The sequence below is a fragment of the Xenopus laevis genome, chromosome 5S, assembly GCF_017654675.1.
Source record: "Xenopus laevis strain J_2021 chromosome 5S, Xenopus_laevis_v10.1, whole genome shotgun sequence".
NCBI classification, from domain to species: domain Eukaryota; kingdom Metazoa; phylum Chordata; class Amphibia; order Anura; family Pipidae; genus Xenopus; species Xenopus laevis.
Genome location: NC_054380.1, coordinates 73755889 through 73774595, shown reverse-complemented (window position 1 = coordinate 73774595; position 18707 = coordinate 73755889). Strand labels below are relative to the sequence as shown.

General features: G+C 37.5%; 1 protein-coding gene across 1 annotated transcript in view; it reads right to left on the bottom strand.

Moving 5' to 3' along the window:
• Positions 1 to 5311: 5311 nt before the first annotated feature.
• The window catches only part of cnr1.S (cannabinoid receptor 1 (brain) S homeolog), a 38961-nt gene continuing 25565 nt past the window's right edge, over positions 5312 to 18707 (bottom strand). Inside the window, exon 2 of the mRNA XM_018264217.2 lies at positions 5312 to 7147. Within this exon, the coding sequence (XP_018119706.1) occupies positions 5676 to 7088 (1413 nt within the window). The 5' untranslated portion in view covers positions 7089 to 7147 and the 3' untranslated portion in view covers positions 5312 to 5675. The remainder of the gene's footprint in view (positions 7148 to 18707) is intronic.

The window sequence follows — 18707 nt, the reverse complement described above, 5'->3', positions numbered from 1 at the left end:
AGTTCCTAGTCGAATATCGAGGGTTAATTAACCCTCGATATTCGACCCTTCATACATCTGCCCCTTTGTGTCTCTTGGCTCTCCCAAAACATTTTGCACCTGATTATGGTGGCTGCATTTAACATGGAAAAAAACCATGGCAAAACTGTAACAACTTTGAGCCCTTTGCATTCCTTTAGTAAATGAGATCTTTTGTACCCTTACATTGTACATAACCACTAAACATAGTAATGCTACTTCTCAACACGTCTACAGTATATAATTAAATGAATACTAACAATAAATAAAAATGTAAGGTTATTGCATATGGCAAGATATATAGTATGTTCCTATATCACTGCTATTAAGTAACAACAAACTATCCATATGCCATATACCTGCCGGCTAAGTACAATTTGGTGGTGGCAGATGCTTTTAATTTAACAGTTTACACAAACTCATAGGCAAGTTGTTGTTTACTTAACATATAATAATCTCAGTCTACCAGATCCTTTAAGAACTTGATACAAACAAAAAGAAACTGAAATGAAATGAGTGAAGGATGTGGTGATAACAATATATATTTTTAAACAACATCAGTTGTCACATAAATTAGCACTATGTTAGTGCCAGACAGCCCCATTGTCCCTTGATTTTCTTAAATAAAGTTTAAATCATTATTGTATAAAACAGCCTGCAAAAGTGTTGTTGCATGTACAAGAAGACAGTTTCCAAAAATGGCTCTTGATCGCTTATTCCATTTTATTTCATGGACTTTAAGAATAGTATTAAGCACTTTAACTAATATCAGATTTCTAAAGCCTACATTGGCATTTTGAACATTCTTAGTAGGTCACTCCAATTTAAAGACTATTACTGTATATCAGTTGTTTTCAAACATTGTGAAATTAAATTGCCAACAGGATTCTGGGAGATACTCTCATCAACTAGAAGGCCGCAGCTTTTTAAATTACTTTGCTTGTTTACTGTTTAACGCAAGAGTGAAAAACCGGTGAAACTCATAGTAACAACTAACAAATTAGCTTTGTTACTGGTTAAACTAATGAAAAAAAGAAGTGAACCTGTGCATTTAATGAACCTAAGTGTCTGAGTGGTATTTAGTTAATGTTCTTTCTTTAGATCTTCAAACACAAATCACTCGATAAGGATTATTTTCAAGGAATTTGATCAACACTTTTTAAGTTTCTTATAACAGACCCATTTTGTTTAATGTGCCACATACAGGAACACGTGTATATCTATTATTCTATTTTATCTGTGTACAGTTCTATCAATTTATCACAGTGAGCAAGACATTTGGTAAGCAACTTCTTCACACCAGCCTTATAGGCTGTTCTGTTGGATTTTAGCATTTCAAGTATAGAAAAACTGGTATCTGTTTGTAGAACATTTGGTAGCTTTCCTTCAATGCACTTCCTATACCGGGGGTCCCCATTTTTCCTACTCATGAGCCACAATCAAATGCAAAAAGAGTTGGGGAGCAACACAAGCATGCAAAATGTTCCTGAGGGTACAAAATATGGGCTGTGATTGGCTATTTGCTAGCCCCATGTGGACTGGCAGCCTACAGGAGGCTCTGTTTGGCAGTACACGTGGTCGTTATGCAACCAAAACTTGCCACGAAGCCAGGAATTCAAAAATAAGCACCTAGGCCACTAGTAGCAACATCTAAGGTGTTTGGAAGTAAAAGGTTGCTCTGCCACAGGTTGGGGATCACTGTCCTATACCATCCCAATTGTGGCAAGGTTCTGCACTAGAATAAACATATATTTGTACTCCTGGCTGTTAGGGCTTACCCTGAGGCCAATAATTACAGGGTAAACTTTGTTCTCCAACAAGATTGCTTTTCACATGATCATGTGAAGTATGATTACGCCCAGCTGTAATCCAACAACAAAATGATTAAGCATCCTTTATATCCCTCATCCCTCATAATACACAGTAAAGGAAACCATAGCTTTGTAGCTAAAGTTGATCTACAACCATAGATCCAGGGCATGTGAAGGCTGAGAGTTATGGGAAAGAATAGCAGTGCAGTGGGTACAGAAGAAGTTCTCTGGGATGTTTTTTTCTATTAACAGTCAAATGTATAGGAGATAATCACTAAAAAAACAAGCTGTAATTAATGAATGAGTGGCTGTGTATAAAAATGGTATGCACAATGTGCTTTCACCTTGGCTTACTGCAGTGTGTAGGTGGGTTAGATGGACATCATCTCCAACAGCTACTACTGCAGAGAACATTCAGTTTGGAATTTAGGCTATTAAGAACATCATCAATCCCAGTTAATTTAACCAACATTAAAGCTAAGCAAAGTCTCTTTGCTGTATATATTATGTTGTAAGGGACAGGAGCAAAACTGAGTCTGTTTTATTTACTTTTCATGTTTGGGTATGGTTTGCTGTAAAATATTACTGCCCTTAGTAATGAAGGTATCAGTAGTAGAACTGACCTAATAAACATGAAAGCTGTTTTAATAGTTAACATTTTGGGCACAATTTAACCACAATCTATTTTGTGTTATGCATTTAACCAAATTTAACCTTTTATTATTACCAATAGATATTATCTTGCTATATCTGCAGACATATCTGAAAATATATAATAGCTGAAAATATTCAATAGTTCTTTAATATTCAGCTGTATAACATTAATAATAATCTATTTGTTTCATTCTCTTTTGTCCTGGACCTGCAGGGCCAAATCAGTTTTATGTGCTAATGACAAGCAAGACCTGTAACTTCCATAAGGGAAAATTGCAACCTAAAGCAACGGAATCCACGATAAGCCACATGCATTATTGTCATCTATTAAGTTAAATGGAAAGTTACATTGAAAGAGACAACTGTAAGGGGCAGATTTATCACTAAAACCACATAAAACCTGTTGAATTGCTGTTTGAGTCAATGGGAGGGGTCCAGGGATCAATTTGGAGTTGTTTGCAGCCTTCCTGACATTCATGTTTTTTTCAGAGAAAAAACTAGAATCGAGTTTTTTTAAATTTCGAATCAAATTTATTTAAAAAATAAATATTTTTAATAAATTTCCATTTGTCAAATTTTGAATTTATAAGAGTTTAGGGGAGTTTTTAAAAACTCACATGAATTTGAAATTCGACCTTTGATAAATGTGCCTCTAAATGTCTGTGGGCTGAGGACCAAAGGAATATCAACTTCATTATTTACTCATGGACCCTGCTCATTCCCACTAGTACTTGGCACTGGGAAACTACAGCCAAGGTTAAGAGTTGCAAATCATATGACAATAAGCTCATGAGTAGCCATCCACAAAACCTACATGACTTATCCTAAGTATGTTTAGTTAGACTCATATACATCTCTTGGGCTCATTTATTAACACTAAACACATTTACACCTGAGCAATAACTCACGGCAACCAATGAAAAATTTCCCTTTCAATTGGCCCAAAAAATAAAACATCACAGATTGGTTGCCATTGGTTCATGCCCATGTAAAAATTTGCCCAGAAAACTCCAAATTACGGAATGGCCATCCCCCATTGGTTCAATGTTATCCAAATAATCCAAATTTTAAAAAATAATTTCCTTTTTCTCTATAATTATAAAACAGTGCCATGTACTTGATCTAAACTAAGGTATAATGAATCCTTATTTAGGTTTATTTAATGTTCACATGATTTTCTAGTAGATTTAAAGTATGAAGATCCAAATTACAGGAAGATACGTTATCCAGAAAACCGCAGGTCTCGAGCATTTTGGATAACAGGTCCCATACCTATACCGCATTTCACTAAAACTGTCAAACTGATCAACTGGACTTGAAAAGCATAGTAACTTTTTGATTTTATAAGTGGAATGTTTGATTTGCCATTTTCTAGCCATTGTTTGGTCAGTCCCAAAATACTCTCTACTGTATATAAATATATATAAGCTGTTCTGTAGAGGTTTCTGTATTTCAATGTGGAACTTTCCAAAAGTGATTCAGCCAAACTCAAACACTATTTTGTGAGTTTTGTTAAACATAAATGAAAGACAAGCACTGTAAAAAGTTGAGGTGGAAAATTACCTAAATTGGTATTATGAAATTAGCTGGAAGATGATGCTGGTATGATCTTTTAGCTAATGTTAATTAGTGACACATTTAAGACTGTGGCTCTTCTCGTGAAGTTGAGTAGCAGCTCCCAGCATTGAATAAAAGTCAGGGGGTCCAGATTTACAAAGGCATTGTGCCCTATATATACTGTTTTGGAACTTTGTTCTCAAAGAAGATTCAGTACTAAATCACATAAATTAAATGTTTTAAACAATGAATGTATTAATACCCCAAGAAAACTAAATTTTAGAAACTGAATTCATGTGCAAATTGTGCAACAATAGCAATAGCTAAAAAAAATCTAATCAGTGTTTTTTTGTTTTTGTTATAACACTAAGACCTATTTATTTACAAAGTCATTACTACTAGCAGACATACATGCACATAACACTGACTGACAAACAAATCACAGGTTGAACCTCATTAAGGGCAGAGACAGACACGAAGATTCGGCGATTAGTCGCTGGGCAACTAGATCTCCCAGAATCTTTGCATCTTTCTCTGCCCTAAAAGACGACTTTTGTTGATTATATGTGCACATACGGAGCACATACAGATACCATTTTTTTATTGACGTCAAACCTACTTCTACAGTAAAATACACAACAATGGCTACCTTGCTGTTACTCAGTAGCTTTGCAAACAGTTTATGTGCCAGCAATGTCCATTTTGCAGAAGTCAATAATTTCATCTCATTCAAAGATATGTAAAATATTGTGTCATATATTTTCTTCTTTTTTTTTTACCATGTGCCAGTTAAGATATTTTCATTTCAAGATATCACCTTGTACAATTAAATAAACGACCATGCCTGCTGGCTGGGATATTGTTTGCTGAAATTCTTCAGTTTTGAAATTGACTCCATATTCATATGACAAAGTCAACAACCAATCAAGGCTTTTTCCATCCATTGTATGAAAATAGCAAACTCACCCTTAGCATTACAGATAATGAAATCCCACCTCTGCTTAGCAGTGAAGAAGAAGCATTGCTTTTACTTTTACAGTTCTGAAAAGAGTAGGTGTCATTTTAGACGTGTGAGGTATTGCAATTGCTTCTAGTGAAACCTTAACATGTCTTCTTTTTTTTGTAATTTGACAAAAAACAATACATGTGTAACCAGGCAGAAGTCCATAAAGATCACATATAAGATTTCAAAGACTATGAACAATCCTTAAAAAATGTAAATCTATATATTAATTGTTAAATACATCTCTCAAAATAAAAGAAACTATATATAATCAAAAAATATTTTATTTAAGAAAATGAGTGTTCTTCAAGCCTGGGGGGTATCACTGAGCAGGGTTTCTCAATTCTAGTTCTCCTGCCAAGCAGTGCAGTGTAGGTTCTCAGAATATCCTTATATAAGAACAAGGGAACGTCTATCAGGTAGGCATGTCTCGAAAAAAAACTACTCAATCAAATCAGTTTCATTTGAAGCTCACTGAGCACTGGAGTTGGGAAACCCTTTGATAAAGAATATTTTGACATATATACTTATGTTTGTAATCCAAGTGGTTTAATTTAATCTATCGAATGGTGAAATTCCTAATTTCATAGGGAAAACAACTTGTGTGTGGTTCTTTAACCAATACTATTGACTTATACTGCTTCTGCAGATGTGTCTGTTGATACAGACATAGTAACTTTGGCAATCTTAACGGTGCTTTTAATGCAGCTCTCAGCTGCTCTGTGAGCATTACTATTATTTACATGTCTATTCTGACAGTCAGACTCCATGCTATTGTCAAGAGGTTGTGCAGTCCCCTGGCATGATGGGAACATGCTACAGAAAGCATTTCTCAAGTCTTTACTTCGAAGGGCATAGATGATAGGATTCACAGTTGAATTAAGTAAGCAAAGGACGCTGCAGAAGGCAAACACTGTCTTTATAGTCTTGTTTATCTTTCCAAAAACATCATAGACCATGATTGCCATAAGAGGGCCCCAACAAATGATTAACACTACTAAGATTAGGACCAAGGTCTTGGCTAACCTAATATCCATGCGAGTCTGGTCCGGTCTTGTAATATGCACTTTTCCATCTTCTGAGGTGTGCACTATGATGCTCTTTTGTGTGCCACGTTGAAGCATCCGAACAGCATGATTGTGAGCTTTCCATAATATATACATATATGCATACACAATAAATAACAATAGAACACTTGTCACACCGATCCAAAACATTAGATATGTTTCATCGATTAGAGGGAAAATATCTGAGCAAACAGATCTCAGCTTTATGCAGTTCCACCCAAACAGAGGAAGAACTGCTATTACAATAGCAATTGTCCACATCATGCAAAAAGCAATGACAGCCTTTGTCCTTGTGACTATTCTTTTGTATGACATTGGCCTATGTATGGATATGTACCTGTCTATTGCAGTAAGGAAAAGACTGCCAACAGAGGCAGTGAAAGAGGCTGTTACACCTCCAAGTTTGAATAGAAAAACATTAGGGCTGTCTTTTCGATGAAAAACATGAAAATCAACAAAGCTGTAGACAAAAATTACACTGCCAAGCAGATCAGCTACTGCCAAGCTGCCAATGAAGTGGTAGGAGGGCCTACATCTTAGACTTCGAGACTGCACGATGACAACCAGAACTAGCATGTTCTCCAAGACTGTGAATGTGCCCAGGATTATTGAAAGAGCTGCAATTACTAGTTGTTGACTTGGGGTAAGAATCATGAAGCACTCCATGTCCATAAAGTTTTTTCCACATTGTACATTGTCATCAGTGTCTTTGAAGATGATTGATTTATTATAAAAATCAGTTGCATTTATTTGATCCAAAGGGATACTCAACAGGGGATCATCTATTATAGTCATTTTTTCGTGTAAAGGGTCACCTCTCAGAGAGGACAGAGGCAGCTTCTGAGGAAAATAGACCAGTTTGGAGGATATATCTCCTTTTGAGTCATCATATTGAACTTCGTTTGGCCCCAAGTAAAGAAGGTCAGTTGTAATTGTCCGGAATGTGGTGTCTGCAAGGCCATCCAGAATTGACTTCATTACCCCAGTTTTAAATTGAAAATACTTCAGGTGGAATCAAATTCTCTTTGGAGATAAACCTGCAGATAAGAACGAAAAAAAATGGTCAACAAATACAAACGTTTACAAATGCATAAATGGTTGCCTAACAGGAAGCATAGCTTAGTTCTTGATGATACATATTAGTACTGAAAATGACTCAGAAGGTAAGAGTAGAGTGTCTAGTCCAGTTCAACTAATTTAATAACAAATGCTGCAATATTGACTGCACATATATTTAAGCCACGTGTTGAAAAATATATATGCAAATCAGGCTTCTCTTCATGCAATGCATATTAATCATTTTATGTACCTTGCCACAGAGATGGAAATGACATGTATAAGATGGAAAGTAACTGTGGACAGAAGGTAAGAGGGTCTATCTATTAATGTACTACCATTCAGCATAAAACATAAAAGGGTAATGTATTGAGAATGTTTTTTAACCTAACTTACTATGTTACTATGTATTAACAGTGAGGCATTTGCAGAAATAAAAGCATGTATTCTTTTTAATTTCCTCCTAAATACTGTGTGTTTACATCTGCTAAAACAAGAAATATTCCCACCATGTACTGTATCTACAACAATAGTTGAAACAGCAAGCACACTCTAATTTTCAGAATAAATCAAATGTGAAATATTTATGCCAAATGTTTTCATCTATTGCTGCTAAAAAAAACACATGAACTGACATTACTCATGTTATATTTAAAATGTTATCTTTTTCTTTTACATTTCAGCAGTGCCATTTACTCTGACAGAAACTGCAGCCCCAAAAATTACATTAATATTGATGCTCAGCGCTATAGAATTGCCTCTGTTTCTGGGTTAAAGGCTCTGATAATGTATGCTTATCCACAGACTTGATAACAAGCTAACACCAGGCCATTAGAACATCACACAGCTGTGAAGTGGGCTTTGCATTAGTAATTCAAAGGCTACTGAGACTGCAATGTTTGTTAAAGGCTACAATGAGGCAGTTGTTGGAATGCAAGAACAGAAATTATTTTTGTTATAAGAAACAGCTATATTTATGCACATAGGGAATTGAACATTTTTTCTGCAATATAATAAATGTAAACCGTTTTGATATTTGTGTGCAGTTTACCGACCTATAAAACTTCATCTTAAATCTTGATTAATACTTTTTTTGTTTAATTGATAGTAATGGCCTGTTCAACCACTTACCAGTTTCTAAAAATTCCAGCAAAGTTCAAATCCATCAGGAAACCTGCAGTGACCCTAAATCATAATAATGATAAATTCACCCATAGATATATTTTGAGCTCTCAGGCAAATGCCATGGCAAGGAACAGGCCCTTGGCTTTGTGACATATAATTCTGAATTCCTCTGCAGTTGAGCATCCTTAAGTCAGACGCTTTAAGAAGCACTGTTATAAAGTACTGGTTCTCATTTAAAATGTCCCAAACCCCAAGCCAGTACTAATGGTATGGTTTTCTACATACTCTAAAGGTGGCCATACATGGATAGATCCGCTCGTTTGGCGATGTCACCAAACGAGCGGATCTCCCTCCAATATGCCCACCTTGAGGTGGGCAATATTGGGCAGATCCGATCGTGGGCCCTAGGGCCCAACGATCGGATCCTAGCATTCGGCAAACGGGCTGTCGGATCGCGAGACCGCATCAACGAACAGATGCGGCCGCGATCCAACGGGATTTTCTGTCCCATCCGATCGAGATCTGGCCGACTTTTGTTTGACTTCCTGAAGACGGCCCGAGTTAAGCGTGCCGAAACGTTGAATTAAACTTTGTCACTTTTTTCATCATCTCAAGACCTTGGAGTGCGGTTTTATTTCTGTTTGTAATGCTATGCTATAACCAGCACCCAGGTGGTTGTATACATTGCGAGTGCTCCACTACAGACTGTATATATGTATATATATATTTTTTGGGGAGCTCAACTCACACAACAGTACTGTACGCTTCACCCTGCATTATGATTTTGAGAAAATTGATTTTCTGGATGTGACTATATATAAGCAATGTGGCCAATTACATACTAAAATATTTAGGAAACCCACGGATAGAAATACACTGCTGCATTTTAACAGTAGCCACCCTAAACACCTCCTAAAATCTCTCCCGAAGTCACAAATGTTGCGGGCCGTAAGGATTACAAGTGAGGAGCAGGAGAGACAACGGGCAATACAAGATATGGCAAGTGACTTTCTGGCAAGGGGCTACCCCGCAGCCCTTATAGAGGAAACAAAGTCTTGGGCACTAGCATTGGATAGAGCCTCAGTGTTAAAAAATATAGGAGACTCTAGGAAGGTTGGGGATGGTGAAAAAAACAAATTGGTTTATATGACAACTTATGGCCCACATACACCTCTAATCAAGCAATCTGTTTTGCAGAATTGGCCAATTGTTGCAACGGATCCAGACTTGGGCAAACTGGTAAGTGACGGTTTTTCTTTTGGCTATAAACGCAGCAGGAACCTCAAGGAACTATTGACACAGACGGATCCAATTAACAAATACATTTGTCACTCCAAAGTATTGGCAGGTAGATTTGGAGTGTACAGATGTGGCAACTGCAGTATGTGTAGTACACTTATAACGGGCAACCAGTTCTTTCACCCACACACAGGCAAAGCGTACAAGATAAAAGACAGGCTAACCTGTACGTCTAAAAATGTGATATATATAATCAAATGCCCGTGCGGACTTGTGTACTGCGGTAAGACATGCAGACAACTGAAAGAGCGCATTAGTATGCATCGCTCCTCAATTAGGGCAGCTTTGGATCCTAAACCTAAGGGGGACTCAAAAAAACAGGATATATCCAAACAGCCGGTAGCACAGCACTGGCTAAACGCTAAACATTCTATTGCAGCTTTTAAGTGTATGCCGATAGACTCCATTCCAACGCCCCCACGGGGAGGAGATGTTGATCGTTTATTGCTCCAGCGTGAGGCCTTTTGGACCTATGAACTTGACAGTGTGGCTCCTAGAGGATTGAATACCTACCTTCAATTTAATAGCTTCTTACCATTGAGATGATGTCGAATTTTATAATTCTGGTTGCACTTTGTAGAGTACTTTAAATTATACTATAAATGTTGGTAGGGATTCCTTGGGGTTACATGCTGTAAAAAAATGTGTCTATTTAAAATTATGTAAATTATAAAATGTGTGCAATTATTTACATGGCATAACAGTAGCTTTTATATGGACATTCCCACATGTTTTTAGGATATTTTTTATACGAATTCAAGCACTTTATTGTTACTTCACATTAATCAGGAGATGCTGATGTTAGCTGTCTATTATGGATGCACTAGCACTTTAGCACATGGATTATTATTTGTTTTTATATGCTAATTACTGAAGGGTCACTTCCTGTTTGCATTTGGGAGGGGAGTGTATTTATTCAGTGAATTGTTTGGCACATGTTTCACCTTGAGAAAGGTCCCAAAGGGGACCGAAACGTAACGTCGGTTACATATGCAATAACACTTTTCTACTTACAAAAACGTGGTGTTGCTGGTCTTTTTTTATTTTTATTTTTATATATATATATATATATATATATATATATATATATATATATATATATATATATATATATATATAATGTTCCACAGTACCCACCCTCAGACCAATGGAGCTAGTGGTGCACGATCATTAATATTGATATATATAGATGAAGGATCAGCACTCACTGTCATATAGTGAAGAAAAGTGTTTTATTTCATGCGAAATACATCTTTATTATGAGTGTTGATCCTTCATCTATATATATATATATATATATATATATATATATATATATATATATATATATATAAATATATATATATATACTGTATATATATATATATATATATATTAGTTAGAAGTTAGTTAGGCAATAGGCCAAGAGTCCATGCTCTTTGGAATTAAAGGTGGCCATAGACATGACCAATCAATCGTTCGGTGCCCACTAACTTCACGATAATTTGATCGTTAGGGTGAGAAAAATCTTAACGTCTATGGCCACCTTAAAGGAGAAAAAATGGGTAAGTAAAAAGTAAGGAGCATTGGGGGGGCAGTTAGGCTTGGGGAGGAGGGAGGAGGGTCTACGTGGGGTGGGGTAGGGGTTTTTTTGCTAAAGGGTTGAATTCTCCTTCAAGTCTATCTTTCTGATTGCTAAAGAGACAGTTTAACAGTCCCTGTGTCTTCCATTGATCTCTACACATCTAGGAAGGAGCACAAAGAGCTATGCCCAAATGTGAATGCAAATGCATTCTATGGAAGAAGCGACATACCAGTTGGGTGACTTAAACCTTAACAATGTCCATAAGGCATGTTTTAGGAGCACCTGTAAATGCTAATTCATTCTTTGAGCCAGATGAACCATAAAAAGTACAAAAAGTTTAAGGTGTATAGCACAGGAGCTGCACTGGTGCAATTACTATATGTACTGTGCCCATCAGCATTATGGAAAATGAAAGAACTTCAATAAATGTACTTCATTATATAGTAAATCCTGTCCTAGGAACTCTGTCAATCAATGCACCTTGAAGAAGCCAAGGAGAAGCTTCTTGCCCCCTGCATATTGTATGTGTGCAAAGTCACTCTGCGTCTAATGTCACTATGGGGCCAGAAAGCAGGTAGCCTTGGGGTGCTATGTAAATCTGAGGCTGAATGTACTACATGCAATTGCACTATGATTGCTGAAGGATACATGCTGACTATGAAGCATCTACCTAATGATAGTCCTTTTCTCCTTTGTACTTAATCTGGAGCCAACACAGGGCTGCAGGTTAAAGGAAACTATCGCAAAAATGAAAATTTTATATATGCTTCAACATACTAATGTAAGAAACTTTCTAAATACAATCAATTAAAAATTCTGCATTGTTTTTTAAATAATCAAGTTTATCTTCAATATTCCTATCTCAGTATCTGTTTCTCTTCATTCTGTCTTTATACAGGAGCTGGGTGTCAGATGAATGATCCAATATATCTTATGGGGGGCTCCCTTTCTAAGAAGATGTGTTAGGGCTCACTCAAATATCTGATTCCAGTACAAACAAAATGCAACAATCCTCTTGCACAAATTCTGCATGTAGAGAGACATGATTTCCGGTGATTTTAACAGAGTGAGCTCTAATACTTCCCCCCGATACAAGCCCCCTTATAAGATATATTGGATGTAACTGTCAATGAATATCTGACACCTAACTCCTGCATGAAGACATGAAGAATGAAGAGAAACAGATACTGAGAGATGGATAGTGAAGAATAACTAGATTATTTCCAAAATGGTACAGAGTTTTTAATTGATTGTATTTAGAAAGTTTCTTATTTCAATATGATGAAGCTAATTTGAAATTTTCATTTTCAAGATAGTTCCCCTTTAAGAACAAAGCGAAAAAGAATCTTTAGATTTCCATACAGATTGTCTCATAAACTATGCTACAGTATAGGTAAATCTAAAACAACTGGACTTGCTGAGTAATCATTGAAGACGTTTCACTACTCATCCGAGCAGCTTCTTCAGTTCAACTGACTGGTGTGGGAAGTTCTCAGCATATAAACTCTTCCACCAATCCAATCACAATGGCACATTGTAACTCTTCAATCTGAAATTTACAGAGGTGTTGATTCTGTGTAGTTACTGTGATAGGATTATCCAATGTGTCATGCAACTGCTAGAAACAGGTGTAATTTGTGAGAGTTGCATGAATAGATGTGTGAAGTTTTCTGAATCCGCCGGGGTACAGATGTTAGAACAGCATTGTATGTAGCAGACAGGTGGTATTGAAGGACCCGCCTTTGTTCAGGGATGTTTTCTCCACCTTGACATGAATCGCCTCTTCAAAATCAGCGGTCTTCTTTATCCAAGATTTGGACCTTGCTATCTTCAGGAGTGTTCCTTGTCTTTTAGGTGTAGAAAGACAGCTGAGTCTTGCCCTGTAGAGTTTGCACTCCTATGCTGAGCCATTCGCTTGGTGAGCAGTTGTTTTGTATCCCCGATGTATAGATCTGTGCACTCCTCGCTACACTGGACTCCGTATACCACATTGCTTTGTTTTTCTTTTGGTGTTAGAACCTTTGGGTGTACCAGTTTTTATCTCAGTGTGTTGCTAGGTTTGAAAAACACAGGGATGTGGTGTTTGTTGAAAATCCTATTGCGTTTCTCATACACTTCAGCTACATATGGGATGACTATGTTTCGCCTACTATGTGTCTCCGGGCGGTTATTTCTTCTGGTGTTCCTGTTGGGCTTGGTTGCTGCTGTTTTGACAAAGGCCCAGTCTGGGTAGCCACACACTCCAAAGCTCCCACATTCCACCGTGTGGGGCAGAGTTCTCATGAAACCCAGTTTGTGTTCCAGCGGATGGTGGGAATCAAACAACAGATATTGATCCCTATGAGTGGGGTTCCTGTATATTTCCATTTTCAAGTTACGCCCCTCTTGGATGCATATCAAACAGTCCAAAAAGGCAAGTTTGTTCTCGTGGACATCTTCCCTTGTGAACTTGATGTTATTGTCCACTTCATTGGATCTGATTTTAACCCAAGTGTCATCCACATACCTGAACCAATGACTCGGTGTAGTTCCCTGGAATGTAAATAAGGCCTATGCCATCACAGTAACTACACAGAATCAACACCTCTGTAAATTTCGGATGTCACCTCTCTGAAGAGTTACAATGTGCCATTTTGATTGGATTGGTGGAAGAGTTTATATGCCGAGAACTTCCCACACCAGTCAGTTGAACTGAAGAAGCTGTTCGGAAAATAATGAGACATCTTCAATGATTACTCAGCAAGTCCATTTGTTTTAGATTTACCAATACTAGATATACCATGACCTGGATGCATGCAAATCTTCATAGTCATATGCTACAGTTTGCTGAGATAAATTAGACACTAACATTTATGTTGCATTTTTTCTATAGTTTTCTTATCTGTGCATTCAACAATAATTCATACAGCAGACAAATCATTTCACTTGTTGCACCAATGTACACTGTCGGTTACAAGAAATGATAAAAAGGCAAATTCAGAACCCTTGAGAATAATAGGCAGTGAAACTCAAACTGTGGGAGAAGGTAGCAATTAACAGCTCAGCTTAAACTATAAAGCTGCAAAATGAATTTCCTGTCAAATCAATTACCTTGTTTAAATTGGAACTGCTTTTCCATCTAAATGATCTAATAAAAAAATAACCGGCAAGCCCCTTACTATTTCACTGAGTTTCTAAATGATCCCTTCTTCCTTTCATTGTCATTCTTCTTAATAATCATTTCTACATTCTTTATCCTCAATTCCCATGATGTTTCACTCACATCTACAGTATAAGCATATACTGTAGAAATGAAATGTTTCTTCATCCATTTTAGAAATGTATAATCTGCATTTTTAGTTCTACCATTCCTGTCTCCCTCCCAACTTATTAATCAATTCAAAATCTTCTGTTTTAGACATGTATCATTAGCATTGTGGATGAATGTGTATTTAATTATAATGGATAGAGGGTATATAGCAACAAATTAAAAGCACATTAAAATGGATGGGCTTGGAGCCACAAAGATAGGACTACTATTATGGGTAATAATGTCTTCAAGCAGTCAGACAAGCAGATGAAATGCAATGCTACTGGCAAGAATAGAATAATAATTCAATATGGGAAGGGCAGAGAGAATACATTAGTTGTGAGCTGCAGAGTCGGTTTAGCTTGCCAAGGAAGCAGGAAATCTGCTGGATGGTTTAGCCTCATTGCATGGGGGTCCCTATGATCTGGACATTGACGCAACCAATCTTGGAAATAGCATCCCTTTGGAATCTGTCTAATAAACTCAGGCAAAGCACTACCTACATTGAACTTCCTTATTCTCCAGAATGTCCCTCAATTCCCATTGATAACAACAATGCAGAAACTGCTTTTTCATATATCTATCTAGTATATGATCTATCCAGAAATCTGTTATCCACACAACTTCTAAATATGGGAATCATTAGTCCCATAGACATTTTAATTCTCATTATTTGACTGTTTTACACCGTCTCTGAAATAATTAGTCAACATCTCATACTTTATATTAGATAAACTAGAATAAATACATTTTAAAATAAAACACAGTCTTAAATGTTTTTAGTAGCCTCAATGTAAGGTTAGGTGATACCTTTTATTGGCATAAGCTAAAAATGTAAGCTTTCAAGATGATAATAGTATTACATCTCTTTTTTCAGGCTTAAAGATGTTACATTAAATGAAACTGTACTGGAAGATAGTTATACATACTAAGACAGAATAGGGTGGGGGTTTACATGGGTTGCAAAAGTGGGAAATAGACAAGAAAAAAGCAAAAAGACATAATAAGGGTCCACTAGGTGGGATAAAAAATGAATCTCAATCTTATCGGATCTTATCTACTTCACAAGTCCATATCTGACTGCACTAAATAAACTACAAAAGGGAAATGTGACATTTAAAGATAAGATAATATTTTGGCCCAGATATTGATTAAGCTTCACTCTGCCAAGGATGCAAATACTTGCACAATTAGCACCTTGTTGTGAGGTAAAGTCAACCTAAGGAAAGTGTCTTGAGATGCAAATTGGGCTTAGCTATGTTTTTCTATGTGGCAGATCTCTTAGGGTGGCCATAGATGTCAAGATTTTTTTTCTCCATAATGACCAATTTATCGTCAAATTATCATCTACGCCGGTCAGATAATCGATCAGTCAGGTTAGAAATTTTTCATCGTTCACAGTGAAATGTATCCATTGTCCAGTTGTTTGCTGGGCCAAGCAGGCAACTGCCCACAGTTTTCACAGCTTCAACTAGACGATATTGCTTGATATGGTCTTTTTAGTTGTTGGACAAATTATACATTTAAACAATTGTTTCAGGATAAACTTGGCCTTGCAATAATGGGGGCATCTGTGTTGCCATGCTTGATGTTGAACCTGTGGGGGTTTATCCTGTTTTTTGTGTGTGTCCAGTTTCTCCCACATACAGTCCTGTAGTGGAGCATTTCAAGCACATTATTAGGTACACCATGTTGTCTGATTTACAGGTAAATTAATCTTTTATCCAGTGTTCTCAATGGCAGTGTGGTATTCGAATCAGGTCTACTGCATATATGTGTGCACGGGTTTCACCCTTTCACTCCTTTTCTGCAGGCAGGAGATTTTCTGCAGGACCTTGTAGAGAGCTACGCACCATCATTTCATTAGATTGGGGCTGCCTGTATTCTAGGATTGGAGGGTCTGGAAATATATTCTGCAGCCTCTTGTCAGTATGGAGCATTGTCAGCAGTTCCTTTATGGTTTTGTGTAGGGACTCCAAATGGGAGTTATAGGTCACAACAAGGGGCATATGGTCATTGTTGTCTGTCTGTTTGTATCTTAGAATGTTTTCCCCTGGGTGTGGCAACTGCCCTCTGAATTTGCCTTTTCTGTCATGTCAGGGCTATATCCTTTTTGGATGAATTCACTCCTGAGTTCAGACAGCCATTTATCCCAATCAATGGGTTCTCAGAAAATGCAATTATATCTTATTGCTTGGTTGAAAACAATGGATTATCTATGTTTGGGGTGGGAGCTGTCATTTATGAGAAATGTACGACTGTGGGATTTTCTATAAATGGATGTTGCGTAGTAGAGGTTAACTATAGGTTTGGTAGCAGAAGGTGACATGAGCTCCTCCTCCAATTTAGCCATGATAAGATTGGCATACTGCAGTGTAAATTGGCAGCCCATCGCAGTCTCCATCTGCTGCAAGTAGATGTCCTGGCCAAATGAAATGCATTGTGTGTGAGGGTTAACTCCACCATCCGCATAACTGGTCCTGGCGCTATTTTGTGTTGCCCCATTTCCGTGAAGTTTTTTCTTTTTCTGATCATGAACACATTCTGAAGCTTGTGATAATATACCTGCAGTGAAATTTGTGCTTCGGTGTCATCACATATTGAGGTTTTGAATCTCTCGCTGTACCCTGATGCTGTAAAAGATTTTGATAAGGGAGTTCCTGAGCCTCTCAGATATTCGGATGCAGAGCTGCTCTGCAAATCTGATGTTATACGTATGCAAAATTGGATTGCACAGCATAAGGCCTTAAGGGATTACATTTTCCTTCTTGCCCTGTGTCAAGAAAAAGATGTCAATGTCCAGGTGTGACTGTTTCTTCCTTTTAGGACTAATGCAGTCCTTGAGAAAGCGGATTGAATTCCTTTGTTTATCTGTCTGAAGTCCCTCCGCAAATGAGTGTTAAACAAGAGAGCTCAAGATCCTGACCATAGAAAGATTATTTGCCGGCACAGGACTGATTCCGAGCACTGGACACACACAGGGGCAAATTCACTAAAGCGCGAAGTGGCGGGCGCTGGCGTAAATTCGCTAGTGAAGTGGACCTACTCTAGCGCTACTTCACACCCTTACGCCAGGCAAAGTTGCGCTATGGCGAAGGGACGTAACTACGCTAATTCACTAACTTGCGGATTTTCACGAACGTTAACTCTTGCACCAGACTTGCCTTCGCCAACTGAGACCAGGCGAAGTGCAATCGAGTAGATAGGGCTTGCTTCAAAAAAAGTTTACATTTTTTCTAAGTCCCAAAAAACGCTGGCGTCTTTTCCTTTTTTAAGGGTGATAAGCTGAAAAAGATCGTACATTTTTTTGGGGGTACCCTCCTTCCCCCCTACATTTCCTAAAATATGGCACCTAAATTATACAGTGGGCACATGTATAGGGCAAAATAACAACTCTATTTTATTTTATGAAGGTTTCCCAGCTTGTGTAGTGTAATGTATTTGCTGCAACATATACGTCCATTGAACTTTAACTTGGCGCCGTATGCAAATTAGGCATCGCTAGCGTAACTTCGCTTTGCTTGACGAATTAACGATAGCGCAAATTCGCTACCGTTCGCCTCCCTGAGCGCAACTTCGGATTTTAGTGAATTAGCGGCGCCCTGGGGAAACTTTGTCTGGCGAAGAGCGGCGAAGGCGTCACTATCGCATTTTCGCTGCTTAGTGGATTTGCCCCACAGAGTGGGACTGAGAAGGACACATACGGACAGATAAGAAATTTATATGCGATATTTAAAGTTTTTATCCTGTGAGTGTAACTATTTATGCAGGGATATGTTGAACTACAACTTATAAAAGATTCTTTGTCTCTTTGCGCTTTTATTTCTTTTACTACAGATATTTATTGTGTAGTACCAGAATATAATATATATATATATATTTGTCCTTGAGAAAGGTTCCTGTGCGGAACCGAAACGTCGGCTAAATAAACCTTTTTTTTTGTTTACTCAGAGAGAGATTTTTGTTCATAAGGAGGATCCGCACACCACTGTTTTTCATCAAAGTAAGTGTTTTATTCGGTACATAGATCTGACATTTCGGCCCACATTAGGGCCTTTTTCAAGGCCTTTTCGTAGGGACATCGCTAATTCACTAACAGGAGTAGAGGAAAATTCGCTAGCGTGAGAGCATCGCTAACAAAGTTTGCATCCTTTCGTCAAGTCGAATTTTCGTTTAGACGAACAATCATTACTACGCAAATTCACTAATGTGCGAATCTTCCATTATGTTACCCCTTTCGCCAGAGTTTCCTGTGCCAGGTTAT